The following is a 19,622-nucleotide window of genomic DNA, read 5'->3' as shown; positions in this document are numbered from 1 at the left end:
CTCCATTGTTCTCAATGGGCGCTGCTGGCTGCTGATCCCTTTGCAGAGTGAGGCCACTGATTGATAGATTCCTACAGTCCAAGGCCAGAAGGGACCCCAGTGATCATTGAGTCTGACCCCCTGGATAGCACCAGCCAGGATCTGCCCTGAATTCATTCCCGTCTGAACCAGAGCAGAGCTTTTAGAAAAACAGCCAGGAGTGATTTAAAATCTCCCAGTCCTGTCAAGTCCAACACAACCCTGCCAAGTTGTTCCAGTGGTTAATTATCTTCACTGATAAAAATTGCACCTTATTTCCCATCTGACTTTGTCTAGCTTCAGCTTCCAGCCATTGGATCTAGTTGGCCCTTTGTCTCATACACTGAAGAGCCGTCTATCATCACATATTTGGTCCCCGTGTAGCTATTTCTAGATTGTGATCAGTCACCCCCTAACTCTCGCTCTGTGAAGCTAAATAGATGGAGCTCCTTGGGTCTGTCCCGGCAAGGCAGGTTTTCTAACCCTTGCATCATTCTCATGGCTCTTCTCCAAGGTAGCAATATCCAGCTTCAGCTGAGGATACCAGAACTGGACCCAGGATTCCAGCAGCGGTCACATCAGTGTCCGTCATTCTGCTGTCACTCCCCCTGCTTCCCTCACATATGCAGGGACATATACACCTACGTACGTAAGTGGCAAAACTCTAGGTATAAAATGGGCAGTCACTGTTTTGTTGTGTTCGCATTGAACAAAAAGTTCCTGGCAAACCCCGCTGTGCATACACTCACACCCAGACACCAGATCTAGGACACCCGCGTGCCAGCCGCCTCCTTCCATCGCCAGCATCTACTGAACCCACAATGGCCTTTGAAGCTAGATGTAAATAGCTGGTTGTGGAAAACCGAAGCGAGTTAAAGTGCATGATGACAAAGTGGCAGGGTCTGTGCAAGGACTAGCATGCAGGTGCAGTATATTTTTCGCTACTTCCCATGCTGTGTTACCATCCGCTGCCCGGTGCTGTACTCATTGTGTCTCTCTGACTGCACAAACTGTCTGCGTGGTAGGTGTTAGTCCAGCTATTGCTCGAGATTAGCAGAGTTAATAAATACTCAGCTCTTTTGTGCACGGCTAATGCCTCGTATTGCTGCCCAGGGGCTTAGCACCGCACATGGCATTGTACTTCACAGAGCACCCTCCATTCATGTGTCACAAAGGCTCCCAGAGAAGCAGGCATCAGGGTACAGAGAAAAGGGCTGGAGGGGAGATTTGCACAGGGGAGGTGTCTGGCTCAGTGGGTGAGGGAGTCCCAGAGGAACCTCTGCTCCTAGCAGTATGGAGAGCAGCAGAGAGGGTGCATCCAGGAGCGGGGCCGGGTGCAGGAAGTCTAGGCACAGCAAGGTTTGATGGCTGGGAAGCAGGTGCAGGGTAATGTCATGCAGGCCTGTTTGCCGCCTGGGGGAGCATTCAGGGAAGCACTGGCTATTATTTGTATTACCAGAATGTTTCGGTGTCCCAGCCCCTGCCATTGCTCCAAAGCGTTCACAGGCTAAGGCAAGGCAGGAGATGACTGGAGCAGAGAGGCGGCATTCCCTGACTGAGCTGCACTCTGCTCCCCAGCCGCTGAGCCTGGATAGCACACGTAACGAGGCAAAACGAAGACGACAGCTGCCCTGGGCTTGGTGGGCCTCAGCCCCTTCTAGGCACCGTTAGCACACAGGCCACGGAGGTTGAGCCTCAGTTCTGCCGCAGAGCCGCTCATTAACAATAACTGATACGTTGGTGCCAGGCTGCTTTTAAGAATCCAGGGCCTGCTCTGTGTGTGAGTAACCCCAAGTCCCCCGACGGCTGGGCTCCCTGGGCTGGGCTGTGCGCCCTGTGTGGCAGGCAGGGTTGGGCCAGTGTAACAATAGCCGCGCCTGTCAGAGCTGCTGAGAGATGCCTGCCGGAGCTTTGTCTGCACTTCAGGCTGATGGGAGGGGGCCAGGGTAACACGAGCTGGATATGGAGACTGTCAAACTGGAAAGAGCAGCATAGGGAGCCAGGCATTACACGCCCTGCAGAACGGGGGGTCCTGGGAAATGGGCCGCTGGCCACCCAGGAATAGCAGAGCCCACCGTGTCTCCTGCAGGGATCACAAAGGGGCAGACATAACGGACACCCCTATCAATTCCATGCTGGGACAGGCGGGAGTCTGGCCAGGGCCAGCCCCTACCCATGGGGACTGAGCGGGCGGGAGGAGAGCAGCTGGCAGAGTCCGAGCCAGGGTCTCTGTGAGGCTGATGGGCAGAGACAACCTTAACAGCTGGTTGGCCGCCCCATTCCTCCTGCCTCTGCAGCCAGTGGAAGCCCAGCTGTGGCCTCGCCTGTAACGGGGCAGCAAAGCCCTGGCAGTGTTACACAAAGGGGGCCATGTGCCCTGCAAAGCCGAGGGACTCAGCCACTCAGCCTGGCAGGATCTCCAGGGCAACTGAGTCCAGCCCCTGCTCTCACAGGCAGCCCCAGCCTATAATCCCTTTCACAAACAGAGCCAGCTCGTTAGGGCCTGCCAGTCACACGCGAGCTAGGGTGTTTGTTCCTGCTGCTCCCATTGCACCTTAGTCCTCTGATGGTTGCAAACATTCTTCGCGTTTCCTGCCTACATTTAGTCATGGCCCATTTATCCTTTCTAAAGCGTCCCCTCCCCGCCACACTGAGCATCTCTGCAACGAAGCCTGCTGCGTTACTCCCCCTGCGGCAGGAGACTTGACCACATCATGCGCCGCTGCAGAATGGGCCACGTTTGCCCCAGCTGGGCTGTGCTGCCAGCTGTGTGCATGGAGGAAATCCACCTGCATTGATGCAGCCACGCCAGCCCCCAGGGCAGACCTGCTGCTTCGGCACAAAGCAGGGCGGACACGGCACAGCTGACGGTGTGTGACCTGCACAATGGCTGCACTGGTGTAACGGGTGCCCCTTTCTTGGCTGCTGACTAGGCCTGCTTGAGGTTGGCAAGTCCTCAGGGCCGGAGCAGCCTCTGGCCTGAGTGCGGCCAGCCCGCAGAGCGCTGTGGCTCAGGAAATGACAGTGCTGGGGGTGTTTCCAGACAAGGCCAAGGACTGTCCCCGCCTGTGTCGGGAAATGCATTGGCCACCCCAGCGTGAGTGGGGGGCTGAGGCGAGGGCCGCAAAGGACAAGGAAAGTGGGCGATGCCGCGTGCAGAACAGGGTTTTCGAGATGCCCATTTTAAGATTAATCTTCAGGTATGGTTTTGTGAAGAGAAATGGGAGCCGCTGCCCTGTGATTGGCTAGTGCCACCTGCGTGATGTCATTACCGGATTAGCCGATAGGTGTAGGTAATTCATTAGAGAGCGGCTGTAAGTGGAGAGGCTGGCTCAGGTGTCACAGGTGTGCTGGGGCCAGGTGTCGGGTGGCACTTTTGTTTCAGGCAGGCAGGTTTCGTGGGTCTCTCCGCCTTGCCGGGTGCAGGTAAGCGGGGCTTTTCCTTTACCCTACAGCACATCCCGGAGGCAGCGGGTGTTTGCTGGGGTCTCTCACGCCGCATCCCCACAGGGCACAGGCCTTCGCCCTGGGTGCTGCGCTGGGTCAGGGAGCATTTGGTGTCCAGCTGCAGACTCGGGCGTGGCGCTGGGCAGGTGGGTTATTGCATGAGGCTGTGCTGGGGTGTGCTCATGTTGTTGTGGGGGGAGCAGAGTGGGACTGGAGGAACCAGCTGGGGGGATTTGTTGGACTTGGAGGGGGTCTCCAAGTAGCACCACATCTGTGCTGCTCATGAGAGGGGGATGCTAGTGTCTCAGCCAGGGACTCCCATAAGACTTCTCTCTTCTCTGTGACTCACCCCGTATGCCACAGAGGAGGCAGGACTGGGGAGCCATCCCAGGCTTCCCTGCCAGTGAGGGGCTGAGCCCATGGGGCTGCTTGCAATGACTAGACTCCCTGCCTGCCAGCAAGGACTCCACCTCACTGCTGGCTGGCTCTCTGGGGACAGTGCCTGGCTGGCCACTGCAGACAGTGTCCAGAGAGGCTGGAGGGGGGACCCCTGGGAGCAGCGGGCTGGACAGTGATGTGGCAGGTCCCTGTCTGTCTGTCTGTCCTCATGGTCCCTTTCCTGTGGGGGGGGGGGGGGGGGATGGGTTGGCTTTGTGGCTGGCACTGGAGCATTTAGCATGTTTGAGTCTCTCCTGTTTCTGTCACTTGCACTGTTGAGCCGATGTGTCCTCCATGATTTTCTCCATTCCTCTTCTTGCTCTGGCTTCCCTGACATCTGTGGAGCAGAGAATGCATCTGTCAGGCGGGGCACATGGCGGAAGGCAGCGGTGTGCTCCCCGGCCGACTCACCAGCTCGGCATCACCGTGGGGCCCAGGGCGTGTCGGACTCTTGCTCTTCTCTCTTTGGAAGGGGCAAGTGCATCTGCAGGTCTCCAACAAGGGCCCTGGCTAGTGAGGCTCCTGCAGCAGATCTCTGCTCCTTAGAAAAGACTCCAGCTAACACACAGCGGGGTCCTTGTGTTGGAACACACTGTGTTCTGCATCCTCCCAGGTCATGTACGCGCGATCTGCTTAATGCAACCATCACCCTGCTTGTTCGTGACACCCAGGGCGCTTGAGGCTGTCAAAAGTTCCCATCTTTAGCAGTTACTCACTTTGCTCGGCATCACCTGCCGGCCACCACTAAGCCACTGCAGCAGCAGATAAAGAGGCAACCCAGGGCAGGGTCTCTTCATGCCCAGCACCATGCAGGACTTCAGCAAACCAGTTGTCACTAGCCACCTAAGGCTTTGGGGCCGGTTTGGAGCACACAGCTCGTGTGCATTTGCCACGGTGCAACGGTTTGTAACTGCAGTTTCTTGCTAAGGGCCACATTGTGAACTCAGTTGTGTCATTCTGGATTTTGGTTGGTTTAACTGAGGGCAGAATTTGGCCTTGAGTCCAAAGGAGACTGAGTGAGCAGCACGTAGGGAGTTACCAATGCAGTTTGGCCTGTTTAATGTTCATACAAAGCGTGGCCATGCAAAATCATGTGCAAGGGGGAAAGAAAGTGATGAATGCAAATAGCCTGGCCTCTGCTGGAACAAAAGAGCTTGTGAGCTGGAAGTCAGGGACTCTGAGTTTCAGCCGCAAAGCTGCAGTCAGCATTTCTCCATGGTGCTGGCCCCGTCAGCCCATTCCAGTGCTTTCCTCTCTGCTTGCAGGAAGGCTCCCACTTGAGCTAGAGGAGACTTTTCATGCCCCAGTGGCTTAGCACAAGGCCTCTGCCATGTTCCCAGCCCACTGGTCCCGCAGAGGCAGAGCTCTAGGCCCGGTTTGTATCTGGGCCCATTCTGAGTGCCTCCTAATCACGAAAGCATTTACCTCCACAACAGCGCTGTGCAGCAGGGCCGTGCTAGTGCCCCCATGTCACAGACACAGCGAGACTCACACAGGGAGGCCATGGCAGAGCAGTAGCTTGAACGCTTGTCTCCTGAGTCCCAGCCTAGTGCCCCAACCACTGGGCAATCATTCCCAAGAGCACAGCTGACCCAGCCAGAGGGTGTCTCTCTTGTAGCAGTGCAGACCTGCTCCCCAAGGGCTCAAGGCCAGCAGCCAGTTGCAAGTGTTTAATGCATCTTCCGATAGCCCCAGGAGCAGCCAGCAGATGCCCCTGCAGCGTGAGCAGGCATCTTACCTAACCCTGCTTGAGGCTGTGCTGCTCAGCGCTGTACCATCTCTCTCAGCAGAGCCTGCGTGGTTAGCCACGCCGGCAGCAGCATGCTCTGAAAATTATGGAAACCTGGCTCAGAGGTGCCAGGAGCCTGTGGAAAATAGCTAGTAACTTTTCCAAGGGCCTTTGTCCTATTTCCTGCCTCATAAAATCCAGGCCACTTAGCTGTACTACACACAAAGCCAGTGAGATATGCACCAAGGCGATTTACAGAGGCTGCTCCCGTTGGATCTTAGTTACTTAATAACAGGGACATTTACAGCAAAGTTTGGGGCGGTGGAAAGTGCCCGGCTCCTCTGGTTTTGCAAAGGGATAAGCCCCAGCTAATCCCCAGGGGCTTGGATTGAGTCCTGTGGATCCTAAAGTCTCCTCAAAAGGGGTTATGAAAACAAAGGCTCAGCCAGGTTCTTAGTGCCTCCTGCAGGACAGGTTTGTGGGCCCTCGGTGACTTTATGGAATTGCATCCCAGGTTCTCACCTCAGCAGCTAGAGACCGGAGAGATGAGTGCTCCAGGAGGACCTAAAATAGTGAGATTTTTCAGTTCCCTAGAAAATTACCCACGATGTTTCCTGCCCTGGGAACTAACCATGCCCCCTTCAGAGAACACCCGTCTCCTGCTGCCCTAGGTACATAGCGCTGAGAAATGTGGCGTTCGACACAGGGGTCAGGCTCCCAGCTCCACACATGGGGGGAAGGAGGTTAAAGCTGGAGTATCTGCCAGGCCGTGTTCAGCGACTTTATTACTTATTATCTGTGCAGCAATGAGGAGCTAGGAGAGATATTAATGCAAACGCCATTACTGGCTGTGTGCAGGAAACTGAAATGATTAAAGAACTGGAGAGCAGCTGGGAACCTACTTATTTCTCCAAGTGTTTGTCTCACCGTGCGTGCCAGTGGAGCTGTGGAAAATAGCCAGGACGTCTCTTTGTTCGGTGTCTGTACAGCACCGTGCACGCTGAGTCCTGGTCAGTGACTGGGGCTCCAAACAATTGTCATGCAAAGAAAAGTAATAGCCATCATGTCGTCAGGGACACTGTGCCCCAGAGCGTGCAGGGTGCAGTGCTGCTAGGTGTGTCATGGCGCTGGGACACCCAGCGAGAGCGGAGGGTGAGTCTGTGGGGGCCGTTCTGGCCTGGGCTCAGTTTCCAGCCCTGTGTGACCTCCACGCCGCAGGGCAAGTCACATAATGTCTCTGGGCCCCAGTTCCCATCTGTGTGGGGCGAGTGTGCTCCTTCCTTTCTCCTACCCCTTGTCTTTCCAAGTGCACTCAGGGCAGGGAGCGTCTCCCCCTCCAGCACCCAGCGGGGCCCCTCTCTCGTCCGGGGCCTCGCCCAGCACACCCTACTGCAAACCCGGCTCCCCCTTGTTGCCTGCAGGTATCGTCACACGACAGCAGCCCGGCAGGACTTCGGCGGGTTGACTCCAACAGGAAATCTAGGAACTTCAGCAAGCAGCCCAGCACTGGGGATTACTACAAACACCTCGACCACAGCGCAGGGGAGCAGCCCGGCAGCTGGAAGATGGCGCACAGTGAGGAGGTGAGCTGCTGGGGCCGCTGCTCCCAACCACCCTCCTTAATCGGCTTTTCTCTGCCCTGGGGCTTCCCAGGCCTCAGTGCATTGAGCCGAACTCCCGAGTGAGCGCTCACCGCGTCTGAGTGTCTGACTGGGCAGGGCGGGCCCCTGGGCGGAAGCGAAGCTCGTGTATGTACGTACGCGGACCTGCCCGGCCCAGAGGAGTGGCCTGGGAAGCAGAGACTCCCCCCCAGGGATCCATCCACCCCCCCGCCGGTGACTGCTCCAGCAGTTGTATGAAATGAATTGGTGGGGCTCAAATGTCCGCATCGTAAAGCCCACCGCCACAGCCAGCACAGACAGGCCATCTTTCTGGCAAGCTCAGCCGAGGCCAGGGGGCCCAGCCCCTCACAGCGTGGCTCCAGAGCAGCATGTGGGGAAGCTGCCAGCTGGCCCTGCCCGGGCTCTGGGGGATGGATTGCTGGCCTAGAGGGTTGTCAGTGCAGCAACGGGACTATTGCCGTCCCATCTCGGCGGCTCTGGGGCTCTGGCCATGTAGACCACAGCTGGCAGGGTACCCGCAGGAGCCCATTTCATCGCCCTGCGCTAGCACTTGCTGGAACTTCATTAGTATTTTTTCAGTGTATTCATTTGTTTGTTTAAGGCTTCTCTTCTTTCTGACAACAACGTGCACAATGGGAGCGTGGCTGAGAACAAGCCCTCCGGGGAGCTGCCACCCCCGCCCCCTCCTCCTCCTCTTCCTGAGAGCATCTGTCCTCCACCTCCGCCCCCTCCACTGCCAACGGAGACGCAGGTGCCCTGTTCGAGCCAGCGCCGGTCGTCTTCTTCCACTGGAAGTAAGTTGGGCAGTTCTTTGCAAAGCTCTTGCCACCTGGTTTGTGGTGCCTGTGGCTGGTTTGACACCCCAGGGCTCTGATCTGTGTACTGATAATGCAGCTTCCTGCCAAAACTAGGGAGGAAAGCAGGTTTGGTTTGAGAATTCCTTCCCCGCCACGGCTTCACGAGAGACAGCAAATGAGTGGGAGAATTGTAAGCTCATCACAGCACAACCTGCAAAATGCTTTAGCCATGACCCTTGTGGCTCCGGCACCACATGTGGGGCTGGTTCTGTAAGACACACACGAGTCCCTGTCTCTAGGAGCTGTCACTCCACCTGCAGAAATAACACGTGGCATGAGAAGCAGCTGATGATGTGGGAGGGGGCAGGCCCAGGGTAAGGTATGTAAGATTGCACAGGTGCTCTGCTGGGTGTGATTGCTGCTGTTTCATTGCTGGGTACATGGGAACACCTGGCCAGCTCACAGCCTCATCCACGCAGGTTTGTCATTGTGGCACAAGGATGTTTGGGATTTTTTGTGCCTAAGGGGACAGGGTGGGAGCTGGGATGAGTAAAGAAATAGACACCGAGTCAGTGGACAGTTCTCCCAACCAGATTGTTACTGCAGCTTCCATTTACCATCCTAGGCTTGAGACTAACTACTAATGATGATTACCTCCATAGCACCCAGGCATGCAGGTGCTGTACAGACAGGGAAAGAGGCAAGTTTCTGCTGTAAAGAGCTTCCATTCTGCTAGGCACTAGATGGAGGAGGGCTGGGACACAGCTTAGCTGCTGCCATTATTAAAGTCCTGGTCCATTGGTGCCTAACCTTTGTCACCTTAACTAGCTGGGCGGCGCGAGTGGAGGGCACCACTGCCAAGTGGGCCAGCGAGAAAAGGAGTGTCACAAACTCCTGTTGCACTCCACTTTGAGCTTTCTAAGTGGTTTGTCTGTGTGACGCCAACTCCAGGCAAACCCAGCCCTGCAGACCCACTGGAGCCAGGCTCTGTGGCAGCCTCCTCCGTGCAACAGGTCTCATAAACGAAGTCTCTGCTGGTTTGTGCCTGACCCTGCCTCCTTTCTGGAGCAGCTGCCAGTGTTCAGGGTTTCTGCCCATCCTGTCTCTCAGCACTAGGGGTCCCTCCCGGGAGATCTCCCTGTGCCCCAAGGCTGGACGTGGCTGGAGATGGGGCTGGCCCATGCACACAGCAGCAGGGAGACGGAGGCAGCATGGAATGAGGTGTCCAGCCTGAGCCGGCTGTTGCTGACCCTCCTCTGCCAGGCCAGTGGGTTCCTGTCCCTCTGGGCATGTGGCAGCAGCTGGGCGGCTCTGGACGCCACCTATGGCACTCAGCAGGCTGCGGGGTTTGTATCGACATCCCCCTTTCTCTGTGACATGCTCCCTGAAGCCCCCCAGCCTCAGGTGATGAGCGGGAGCGTTTGGTAAAGACAGCGCGGAGCCCTGGGCAGCGCCGCTCCGACTCTCAGACGCTCCACGTCCCCTTTCAAGGAGTGGCTGCTGACAGAGGCTGTGGGGCCATCAGGGTCATCATGCAGCGCATGGCAGGGAGCCCCCAGCCCGCCCAGGCCGGCAGACGGCACACACGTAATAGCTGTGCAGACAGCTCTTTGAAGGCACAGCTCGGACCTGAGGCCCAGGGAGGTGGCTGGGCGTCAGAGTCCGAGCGACAGCCAAAACCAGTCTGAGCAGCTGGTTTTAGCATGCAGGGGCGAGCCCAGCTCTCTACCCTGGCGGGGGCCCGTGCAGACATACCCTGGGCGGCATGGCCAGGAGCTGCCAGGCAGAGCAGTGCCCTGTAGCCCCAGGCTTTGTTCTACAGACGGTCACTGGAGAAGCTGAATGTGGGCCCTCCCCTGGGTACATGCCTCTGCGAGTCCTGGGGTGTCTGGGATCAGCCAGTGCACACCCTGCAGGGAACTCTCGCTCGGGGACTGTTCCCAGCGCCCCAGCTGAGCGAGCAGCAGAGCGCCAGACGTACCACCATGAACGGGCTTGCTGGAGCACTTGCCCAGTGAGGGTTAGGCTAGGCAGCCGGGGACTGGCCACGCCACAGCAAGGAGGCGCAGGCCAGACAGCTGGAGAGCAGGCTCCGAGAGCGGGCCCCCAGGCCTTGAATTACACAGCCCAGGTAGGGCAGCCTTCAGTCAGAGCCCACCCCCAGGGCAGTTTTCCCTCAGGCCCTGTTCCCAGCAAGAGAGGCAGGAAGGGCCCTGCAGGGGCAGGGAAGGTTAGCCCCTTCTGCAGCGCTTGCTAGCACGGACCAGTCAAACAGCCTGCCCGGCTGAGAGCCCCACATACACACAATACAGGGCCCCTGCCATGCTTTGGCGGGCCCCCAACACCACGCTACACCACTCTGCTCCGTTGCATTGCATCCCCCTCCCGCCCCTGCCTGCCTGTCCATCCTCTCTCCTTCTCTTTTGCTATCAAACACCAGTGCCCCCAACCTCCTCCTTTTGTAGCATGCTGGGGAGCTGGCCCTACCCGCCTGCAGCTGGCCAGCCCGGAGCCCATAATCCCTGCACTCAGGGCCTGCAGCTGGGCTCCTTCCTCCAGCCAGGGGGGAGGGTTAACCCTTCCCTTGCCAGCCAGCAGTCAAAGCACAGCATGGCTGTTAAAGCGCCACAGGGCGTCGCCATCAGTCCTGCTGCAGTAAAGTCCCAGACAGCTGGCCTCGCCCAAGGTCCTGCCTAGTCTTCACTAGGCAAACAGGGTGTTTGCTCCACAGGTGAGCGGCCTAGTGTAGACAAGGGGAGGTGTTCTTTAACCCCGTGTGAGCTGGTCGCGGTGACCCACTGGTTCCTCCCACCAGCTCCCCCCCAGGGCAGGCAAGGTCCCCTCAGGATGGCTGCTCTTCACTGCCTAGCCCCTTTCCTTGTCCTAGTTCCCAGGGCTCACGCTGCTCGTCTCAGAGCGCAGGGCTGGGCTCGCGGCGTTGGAGGGGGCTTTGGTGCTCTCAGATACGTGTCGGTGGCTGGGTGGGGAAGTTTTAGGCACGTGCCTGCACCCTCTGCGCTTGGGGCCCCTGTGCTGAGCAACGGGGCCGACAAGAGCTTTCCTTTGTGATCTTGGGTCACAGAGCTGGGGGCAGCCAGACCACAGGTGGGGTCGGGGAGCAGCTACTGTGGCCTGCTGCTCCATCGCCCTCTTTGGGGTGTCAGAGGTGCAGTTACCATTACTGGTCGTGTGTGTGACAGTGGTGCCTATAGGGCAGCCACAAGTGGGTCCCCCGCCTCCTCCCGCTCCCCCCCCCCCCCCGGTTGGCAGGCAGTCCCTGCCCCAAAGAGCTCCCAGTCGCAATAGACAGACATGGTGTGGGAAGGACCAGAAGACGCCAGCAGCATGATGACAGCAAACGGCATGTTCGTGCCAGGATTTATTGGTTTGTTTCTTTGTGGGAGTTTCCTTAGGAAGGGCTCAGCTACGTGGAAAGAAAAAGGCAGGGAGGGGCAGGGGTTGAGGGGCACAGGGCTGGGAGAAAAGGGTTAAGGGGGCAGGTGTGGAGTGATGCTGAGATGAAAAGACCAGGAGAAGCAGGGCTGGAGCAGTCAATCAGCACAAGGCAGAGAAATTCCAGTTAAACTGTAGGATGGTCTCTGAATATCTTGAGGTCCTGGCTTTGGCTGCATCTGGTCCTCCCAGCTGGAGTCTCTGGCTAACTTCTCTCTGCTGTCGCCCCCCCCAGAGCTATATGGTGGGGGAGAGAGAAGGCAGCTCCTGGGTGCTAGTGCCCCCAGAGCGTGTGGGGGGTCTCCCTTGCACAGTTCTGGGTCACAAAGGGCTCTGGGAGGCGGTGTGCCCCCCGCCACACTATTGTCAGTCTGTGGAACTCACTGCTACAAGATATCATGGAGACCTACCATGAGCAGGACTAGAAAGGAGCTGGCCATAGACACTCCAAGCCACATCAGGCAGGGGTAACAATGTCCCGGTGATATGAACCTTGTGCTCCGGGTGATAGGAAGAAACACTCCCCATGGCAGGTTATCCAGGAGTGTCCATTAAGGGGCTTCTTGCCACATCCTCTGACAGCTGGTGCTGGCCACTGGAGGAGACTGGCACGGAGGGGCTCCTGGTCGGTGCTTGCCTGGCCCTGGCAAGTCCCACGCTGCTCAGATCCAGGCTGCCTGCAAACCCCTGGGACACATCCTGCCACCAGCCCACAATCCCCACCCCCTGGGCACTGCTGCTGCAGAGCAGAGCGCCCTGGGGGCAGGGGCTGCCTGGTGATCCCCATGTGGCAGAAGAAAGGCAGCCCTTCACCTGCCTTGGGGCTCATGTGCTGGTCTGGGGGGCTACAGGAGGGGGGGGCTGAGCATCCCATGTGAGTTACACCCACCCCCAGCGCTGCTCCTTGCCCCCTGCGTAGAGCCTGAGCTTGCTGGCCTCGGAGGATTCAGTGAACATGGCTGGGAAGAGCGTGCAGTGTTCTCCAAGGGGCACTAGGGATGTTTCTCCCTCCGCTCGCTCAGCAGCCCTGCGGCTGTAGCATGACAAATCTCCCCCTGTCTGGCTGCGTCTTTAAGATGCAGTGACCGATTGGAGCTGGCAGCCCAAGAGCAGCAAGCCACCGGTGTCCCAGATACCCGAGGCTGCAGATGTCCACAGATTGGCGTAAGCCAGTTACTCTGTCTGGGTGACATCCACAGTGCTAAATAACCCACCAGAGGGCTGCTGCACTTCCCAAAGCCTGGAGAGGGGAAATGAGCCCAGGGATTTCTGCTGCCAGCCACCTGAGTGAAGGGCCAGAGTCATGACTATCACATGGGCGATGCTTATGGAGATCTCTGCCTCGAAACAGCTGGCTCCCCTCACTCCGCTCCTGAAGAAACTCCTCAGGATTAATGGTAACTTCTGGCAGAGCCTGCAACACACACGGGAACAAGCAGCTAAAATAATAGCGTGTGCAGGGATTGCTTTAAAACGTAACCTCCTCCAGCAATCCTGGGTCGTTATTAAACTAAACAGAGCTTTAAAGAAACGTATCCTTGCAGATCAAATATGCTTTGATTAAATGGTGAAAGAAACTTCTAAGAATAGAGACACTCTTGCAAAATCCTACTGGAGACAACGAGCACTATCACCGCAAACAGCCACGTAACTTAAATGGCAGCAACGCCTCTTCTTGTCGACACCGCCAGCCTGGGCTCAGATAGTTAGCCCCTGGCAGCAGGATATCGGAACACGCTTTCATCTAGAACACATGCTGCAGCTTTAAAGGCTCTCTCTCATTTCTGGGAACCAGCTATCACTGGGTCAGATCCTAGCCTGCTACTCTAAGTCCCTGCAGGCAAACAGGGGGAAAATATGTCTTAACTTTTTCTTTCAAAATAACTTGAAAAAGGTAGAGTAAGCATCAGCTTCTGAGCTGCGCAGCCTTGCTTCGCTTCTCTGTGGTGACTGTTTGACGTTCACTTAGCAATGTTCCCCCTTAGCTTCGCTGTCAGTTGTGTTCCTAATTTTTTTTTAATTTTTTTTTTTTAACCTTAACTCCATTCCTCCTGGGCTTGTCCGTCCTCTTCCTTGGTGGCTGCGTGGTGTTCCTCATTTCTGCTCAGACCCACTTAGTCTCACTGCTGGCTGCTTTTCTTCTCTTCTGTTTCTTGCGGTGGCCAAATGCCTCCCTTCTAACTGTGCTGCTGTTGCTTTGTTTCGTCTCTTTGTACCGCCTAGAAGGAAAAGCTTTGAGACAAGTGAAGAGTAAGTACTGCAGCTGTTTTACTCTTCCTCTGGGTGTGTGTGTCGGGGTGGGGGGGGGGGGGGGGGGGGGGTGAAGTGCCCTGGCTCCGTTCTGTCAGTCCCTTAATGGTTGTATCCAGTCTATTCTTTCCTTCCTCCACAGCAAAAGAGTTCGATGCTATTTTAAATTAGCTTGGTAACTATTTGGTGACTTGAAGGCCTTTTGGTGATTCTCTTGGGTGTGCTCAGGTCTGAGTGGGGCAGAATGGCTCTTTCAAGCCCTCCCAGTGTCCTCAGCTGAACACCCAGGGACAGCATGGCATGGCCAAGGGGCCTGGCCACTCCACTTTTTGCAGCCTCCTTTCCCTGCAGCTCAGTGTCCGGCTCTCAGGCCCAGGACATAGCCCCTTAGCTTCGTAGGACACAGGCTCCCCGTGCTCTGGGGCGCTTGTTGCAGAATGTGCTTAGGCCGTTGGGCGGGGAAACAAATAGCTGCTCCTCTGAGACCCTCAGGAACCCTTCACACTTCAGCCAACAGAGGCAAGCGAGTGGAAAGGACAAGTATGTAAACACGCAGATTTGACTGCTTCCCATTACTTCTGCAAGGGCAAGGACACATTCCAGCCTCCCTCTGCTGCACCCAACAAGCTGGCCAGCCAGCAAAGAGACCTATCAACATCCAGGTGATGAATGATAGGGACACGCCCCGAAGGGATAGAGACATGCCCAGATTTCCTCTTCGCACGAGTCTTAGTCCCTGTAGCAGCATACAGCAGAGGGGATCATTCACAGAGGATCCAAACTGCAAACCCTCCATCCCCTTCAAGCATCCCCTTTTCAGTGGTTTCCAGCACCCTTCTGAATGACTTCCAGTGACTCAGAACCCCCTGGTGGGGGCTGGCCTCTAAGACAGTGGAATGAGCGGATCACCCTTTCCAACTACATGTGAGTGTCAGGGAAATGGTGGTTTCTGTAAATTCTTTACTGCATTAAATTTTTTAACTGCTTAAATATTGATAGCGAAGTAACCCACGGCCCGTGTGCGACAGGGTTACCTGGCAGCGCTGCGCCTGTCCTGCGTCACTGCGCGTCACGTGCCTTAGCGCAGCTGGAGGGCTCGTACCTCTGGGGAAGCGGCTGCTTGCTGCTGTGCATCGCCTTTTTGAATGGCTAGCTGTTGATGATTGTTGCCAGGAGTAATTTTCCCTTTCTGGCTGTGGACTAGCCAGGCCAGTAACGCAGCCGTTCGTGCTCAGCACCAGCTGTGGGGGGCAGTTTTCACTTTCCAACGCTACTTTCCAAGTGGAGGGTCCAGGAGCTAGAACGAAGTGCACGGCAATTATTCACTGTCACTGCCATGTCGGGAGACGCTGAGCCCTTCCTGGTGGGCGAGAGCTGCTCTTTGCCAGCGGCTTCCTCCTGCGAGCTTTGCTCCATGTCACTCGCGCTCGGTGCTCTGAGCCTTTGGACTCTCTGTGTTTACATATAAGCAAATAACATCGTCTCACGAAGGGCAGTGACATAGCAATCGCCATTACATTGCTTCATTTTCTGGAGTAAACTAGACATCCAGCATCTACCTCCTCTGTCATTTCCACGGTCCGCTCCCGGCATTTAACATGGCAGCAGATCCATTTTCCCATGCGCCTGCTTTGGCCTCGCGCTCCCTGCTCGAACGCGGCTCAATGTGGCCTTATTACAAGTGAATGCCAAGCGCTCTCCTGCGCTGGGCTTATGGCATTAGTGCGGTGATAGATGGGCCTGGCCTTGTGCACTAGTGCTAGAACTTTCTACCCGCCCGCCCAGCTGCCATTGTGCAAGATTTAGCACTCCAAGGGACTCTTTTCCTTCCTGTTCAGTGGGCTGGTGAGACTTCAAAGGGGGCACATGATCTGTGGCCATAGGGGGTTAGCCTGCCTGTGCAAGTTCATGCTCTTGCTTGCAGACAGACCCTGTTAAGAGAAAGTCCCCTAGGATTTAATAGGCAATAGGATTGTACACAGAAATGGGATAGGTTTCTATTGACCTGTCTGTAAAAGCTGTAGCATTTAATATAGAATAAGATCATTTCCACAGGTTTGTTTTTAGCCACCCTATAGAATTCTATCGTATGTTCTAGGTAATAATAATGGTGGGGAAAAGTTTCCACTCTTGGTGTCAGTCGAGAGGAGGTTCCCATAACAGACAGGTAGCTGGACTAATTGGTGACCCAGCCCTTCCCTCTGACTCTGCATTTCTCTCCAAATTCTATTTGCCATGCAAATCTCAGCGACACTTCAAGCCCCTGTGCGTAAAGCGAGGCTCCTGCCTTCAAGTGAGGCATCGGGTTTGGGCCCCAATAACTGGCGTTGCTTTGGGTATGCTCATTATGTGGGACCTGGCCTTCCCCTCCTCCCCCTGGCTTCAGTGGGGCAGGACTTTTAGCCCCACAATAGCCCATGTAAGTCAGGGTTCTGCGTGACGCCTGCAGCCCAGCAGGAGACCGCAGGGTCAGCAGCATTAGCGTGGTGCTGCGGAAATACCGGCCTACGCCTGTGTTAGGCTGTATTAGCAAGGAGCCCGCTTGAACGTGTGAGCACCTCTCCATTGTGAGAGCGGCCTGCTCCTGGCACCGTCCCTTCCCACCACAACCCCCTTCCTCCCCCGCCATTCCTTGGCCGCCGGCCTGGCTGGTTACATCACGGATACTTACTGGGGCTGGACAGAGGAGTCCAGAAGAAAATAATGCAATGGCGTGAGGCTGATCTCCCTGTTCTGTACCTGAGCTGTTTATTTCCCATTCCTCGCCTTCGCCCTGCGCTCAGGGTGCAAGCACTGTGTCAGGAGCAGTGGGAGGGGCTTGGCGCTGGGAGGTTAGCTGGTCCAGGAAAGGCGGGACCCCCAAAAGATGGGGCAGCGGTGAGCAGGCAATAGCTGCCTAGTGCCAGAGGAGGGGCTCAGATGTGCGTTGGGTCACCGCTGCTCTCGCTGTACTGTGGGCGAGTGAGCAGCTGGCCCAGAGGGAGGAGCCCCTTGTGCCTCTTCTTCAGCGTTGCCTGCCCTGCAGCCCGTGCTTGGCTCGTACAGACCCAGCCCAGCTGACGGGCGAAGGGAGCTCCCGTGGGTGTTTACTGAGCGCGCGCTGGCTGATTGGTCCGTGCCTGCCCTGCTTTGTGGTGGGTGGAGGCTGATTTTTTTTCAGCCCTCGGATGGGAGTGTCCCAGGAGCTGGTGTTTTCTCATTTAGGGACGGCATACAGTGCGCGTGGCCGTGGCAGGGCCTTGCGCTAACCTGCCAGGGAAGACGAACGACGGGTCACAAGCAGGATGTACATTCGTCAAGCGGGAGAGCCGCCTGGTGTGGCAACGCTCTGGTGCAGGACGTTTCTGGGCTCGCCGATGCTTGGGGCTGCAGGTTCGACAAGGCCACTGTCACCCAGCTCCCGCCTTTGTTAAACTACCTGTGCTGGGCTAACAAAACAAGCTCCCTGCATGCTGCCAGCCACGTGGCCACGTGAGCTGCCGGCAGCTGGTCCCTCCCCATGTGATGCAGGGGTGTGGCGGGGTCGACTGACCTAAACCCCATCCTGCCCCCTTTATGCTGTCAGAGTGCCCTTTCCAAAGTAAGTGGGCCACGCTCGGCTGGTGGCCACACTGGCTGGGGCAGCGCAGAGCCTGCTGCCCCGTGACCCAGCACTCACCCTGGCGAGGTGGGAGGAGGAGGAAGCAGGGTCCGTGCTGTGTGCAGTCTCTGTCCGTGTGTCCGGCCTGAAGAGGCCCGGTAATCACGCTGGCCCCACATTGAGAGTTTGTACAAATCACCTTCCCCCGAGCCGGCCAGCAACAGGAAGGGGCCATGCGCCGGAGCGGATTAGATGTCAGTGGACTTTGTGTAAAACAAAGGATGAGCATTTGCACCGTTGCAGCACATTATAAACAAAGGGCAGACTTCCAGTGCGTGGCTGAGCGGCGCGGCAATGCACACCGTTCAGAAGGACGAGTGTGGAGGGTTTTCCAAAGCCCTCAGCTTCAGCCCAACTCTGCTCCCCTGGAAATCGATGGCAAAACTCCCATGAAAACTCCTCCCGAAACGCTCCATCAATCTCAGTAGTTTAGGGCGCTGGTAGCACCCCAGGGGCCTCCGCCAGGTGCTGGGGCCTGTGATGGCAGCGGGGTCAGCCGCACGGGTGCAGAAGTAAGTTTGATTGTCCGTTTTACTGCCATTGCAAAGGAAACGCAGGCCCCAGGGTGGTGAGAGCCCAGCGCAGCCAGCGCCAGCTGTAAAGGAATTGTCTGTGGTGCCTGGTGCAGCCGCAGGCTGGGCTGCCTGGGGAAAGACAGCAGCAGCAACTGGGCAGGTTCAGGCCACACGTCCTTCAGGAAGCCACAGAAGCGCTATGCTGAATTCCTGCAGACGGCACAGTGGGGCCTTTGTGTGTGTTCATATGGCCAGCATTAGCTAGACACGTGAATACCACCATGTCTTTTGCCATCAACAGCTTATTACTGTTTACAATTTGGCAGCCGTTCAAGGCTTGCACTTATTAACGCTGAATCCAGGAGGATTTGGGGGTCTCAGTGGACACTTAACAACGTTTCCTTTCCCCAAGTGGGCCATTAATGCCCAACAGCCTTTTGTCCACTTGCGCAGCCTCAGCCAAAAAGGAAAAGCTCTTCAGGCCATTCATTGGCTCTGGCAGCAAGGCAGCAGGGAAAGCACTCTGCCCTCTTGCAACATACCGGCTCATTCGGAAACTCCACTCCCATGGCACAGGACCTATGGTGGGTGAAAGAGCTGGCGAGTTTTCCCGGAGTGGCGGCAGGACAGGAGCCCTGGGGCTGCGTAATTCGCACTGCCGGAGACAAAGCAAAGCAGGGCAAGTATTTGCAAACAGCAGCAATAATTCCTACCTCACGTAGACTAGAGACATTAGCTAATTAAGCTGTATCTAATGTTTTGCCTGCAAGAGCATTGGGACCAGAGCCTGCTGATCAGAACTATAGAAACAGGGCTGCAGGGCAAACTCTCTCTCCTGTGTGCTGCAGGAGACTCCAGTTTGCTTTGTGGGGGCTGAATGCACTCAGCAAGAGGGGAGTAGTTCTGTAGAGACCTACGGCACCAGATTGGACAGTCATTGTCAGACACCAGCTGTCTCTGCACTCCTCTGGGCTGGGCTAGCCTGGCCCGGCCCGGTAAAGCTGTTCTCAGGCTGGATTTCATTGTTCAGTGAAAGATCAAGAACACCGGAAAGTTGGGCTTACCTGGCTGCCCTTGCTTTGACCCTGCAGCTGTCTGCCTTATCCCTTCTTAACCTTGCCTGGCTGTTTCTTCACACATGGAAGGCAAGTGCGGGGTGGGGAGCTGTCAGCGAAGGCTTGCGAGCGGAAGGGTTCAGTGGCACAGCAGCGCGGCTGGTAAAAGAGAAGCCCCTGATTGAACCAGCCTGTCAGCAGAGCTCAGTGCTCGTGGGGCCGTTTGGAACCGGGCCTCCCCTGGTGTAGTGCTGTCAGAGGGCCAGGCGAGGCCGTTTCCTGACGGCCCATGGCAGCGTGATGGGTTTTATTCTTATCAAGCATTTTTAAATTTGACTGCAGAGCTAATGGTGAGGCTTCATTTCAGAAGTGGCTATTCAGGACAGGGCAATCCTGCTCACGCAAAGGTAGCAGGGCTGTAGAACGATTTACTGGGTGTGCAAACCCCTCTGCCGTAGCCCTTCGGAGCAGACTGGCGGTTGCTGCACTGATGGAGATGCTGGCATTTCCGTGCTCTCTGTAGGATTAGCTCATGTGGCGCAGAAATTGTTCTGGATCCTAAGTTCAGCACAGTTGGCCAGGTCCTTTCATTAATTTTCTCTTTCTCCACTCATACCATTGGAGACTCCAGTGGATTTTGGACTCCAGGCGGAGTCAC

At 56.5% G+C, this 19,622-nt stretch overlaps 2 protein-coding genes across 3 annotated transcripts in view; one reads left to right on the top strand and one right to left on the bottom strand.

Moving 5' to 3' along the window:
• Window positions 1–19,622, bottom strand: part of RPL22 (ribosomal protein L22) — a 382,415-nt gene that overhangs the window by 341,914 nt on the left and 20,879 nt on the right. The window lies entirely within an intron of this gene.
• The window catches only part of ESPN (espin), a 77,420-nt gene that overhangs the window by 44,165 nt on the left and 13,633 nt on the right, over window positions 1–19,622 (top strand). For both annotated transcript variants that reach the window (XM_067567064.1, XM_067567063.1), the window contains exons 8-9: window positions 7,054–7,215; window positions 7,856–8,048. In XM_067567064.1, the coding sequence (XP_067423165.1) occupies window positions 7,054–7,215; window positions 7,856–8,048 (355 nt within the window). The remainder of the gene's footprint in view (window positions 1–7,053; window positions 7,216–7,855; window positions 8,049–19,622) is intronic.

Source organism: Emydura macquarii, unplaced genomic scaffold, assembly GCF_026122565.2.
Source record: "Emydura macquarii macquarii isolate MOO-44397 ecotype Brisbane River unplaced genomic scaffold, CSIRO-AGI_Emac_v2 contig_2768, whole genome shotgun sequence".
NCBI lineage: Eukaryota > Metazoa > Chordata > Testudines > Chelidae > Emydura > Emydura macquarii.
This window is presented reverse-complemented; position numbering and strand designations above follow the sequence as displayed.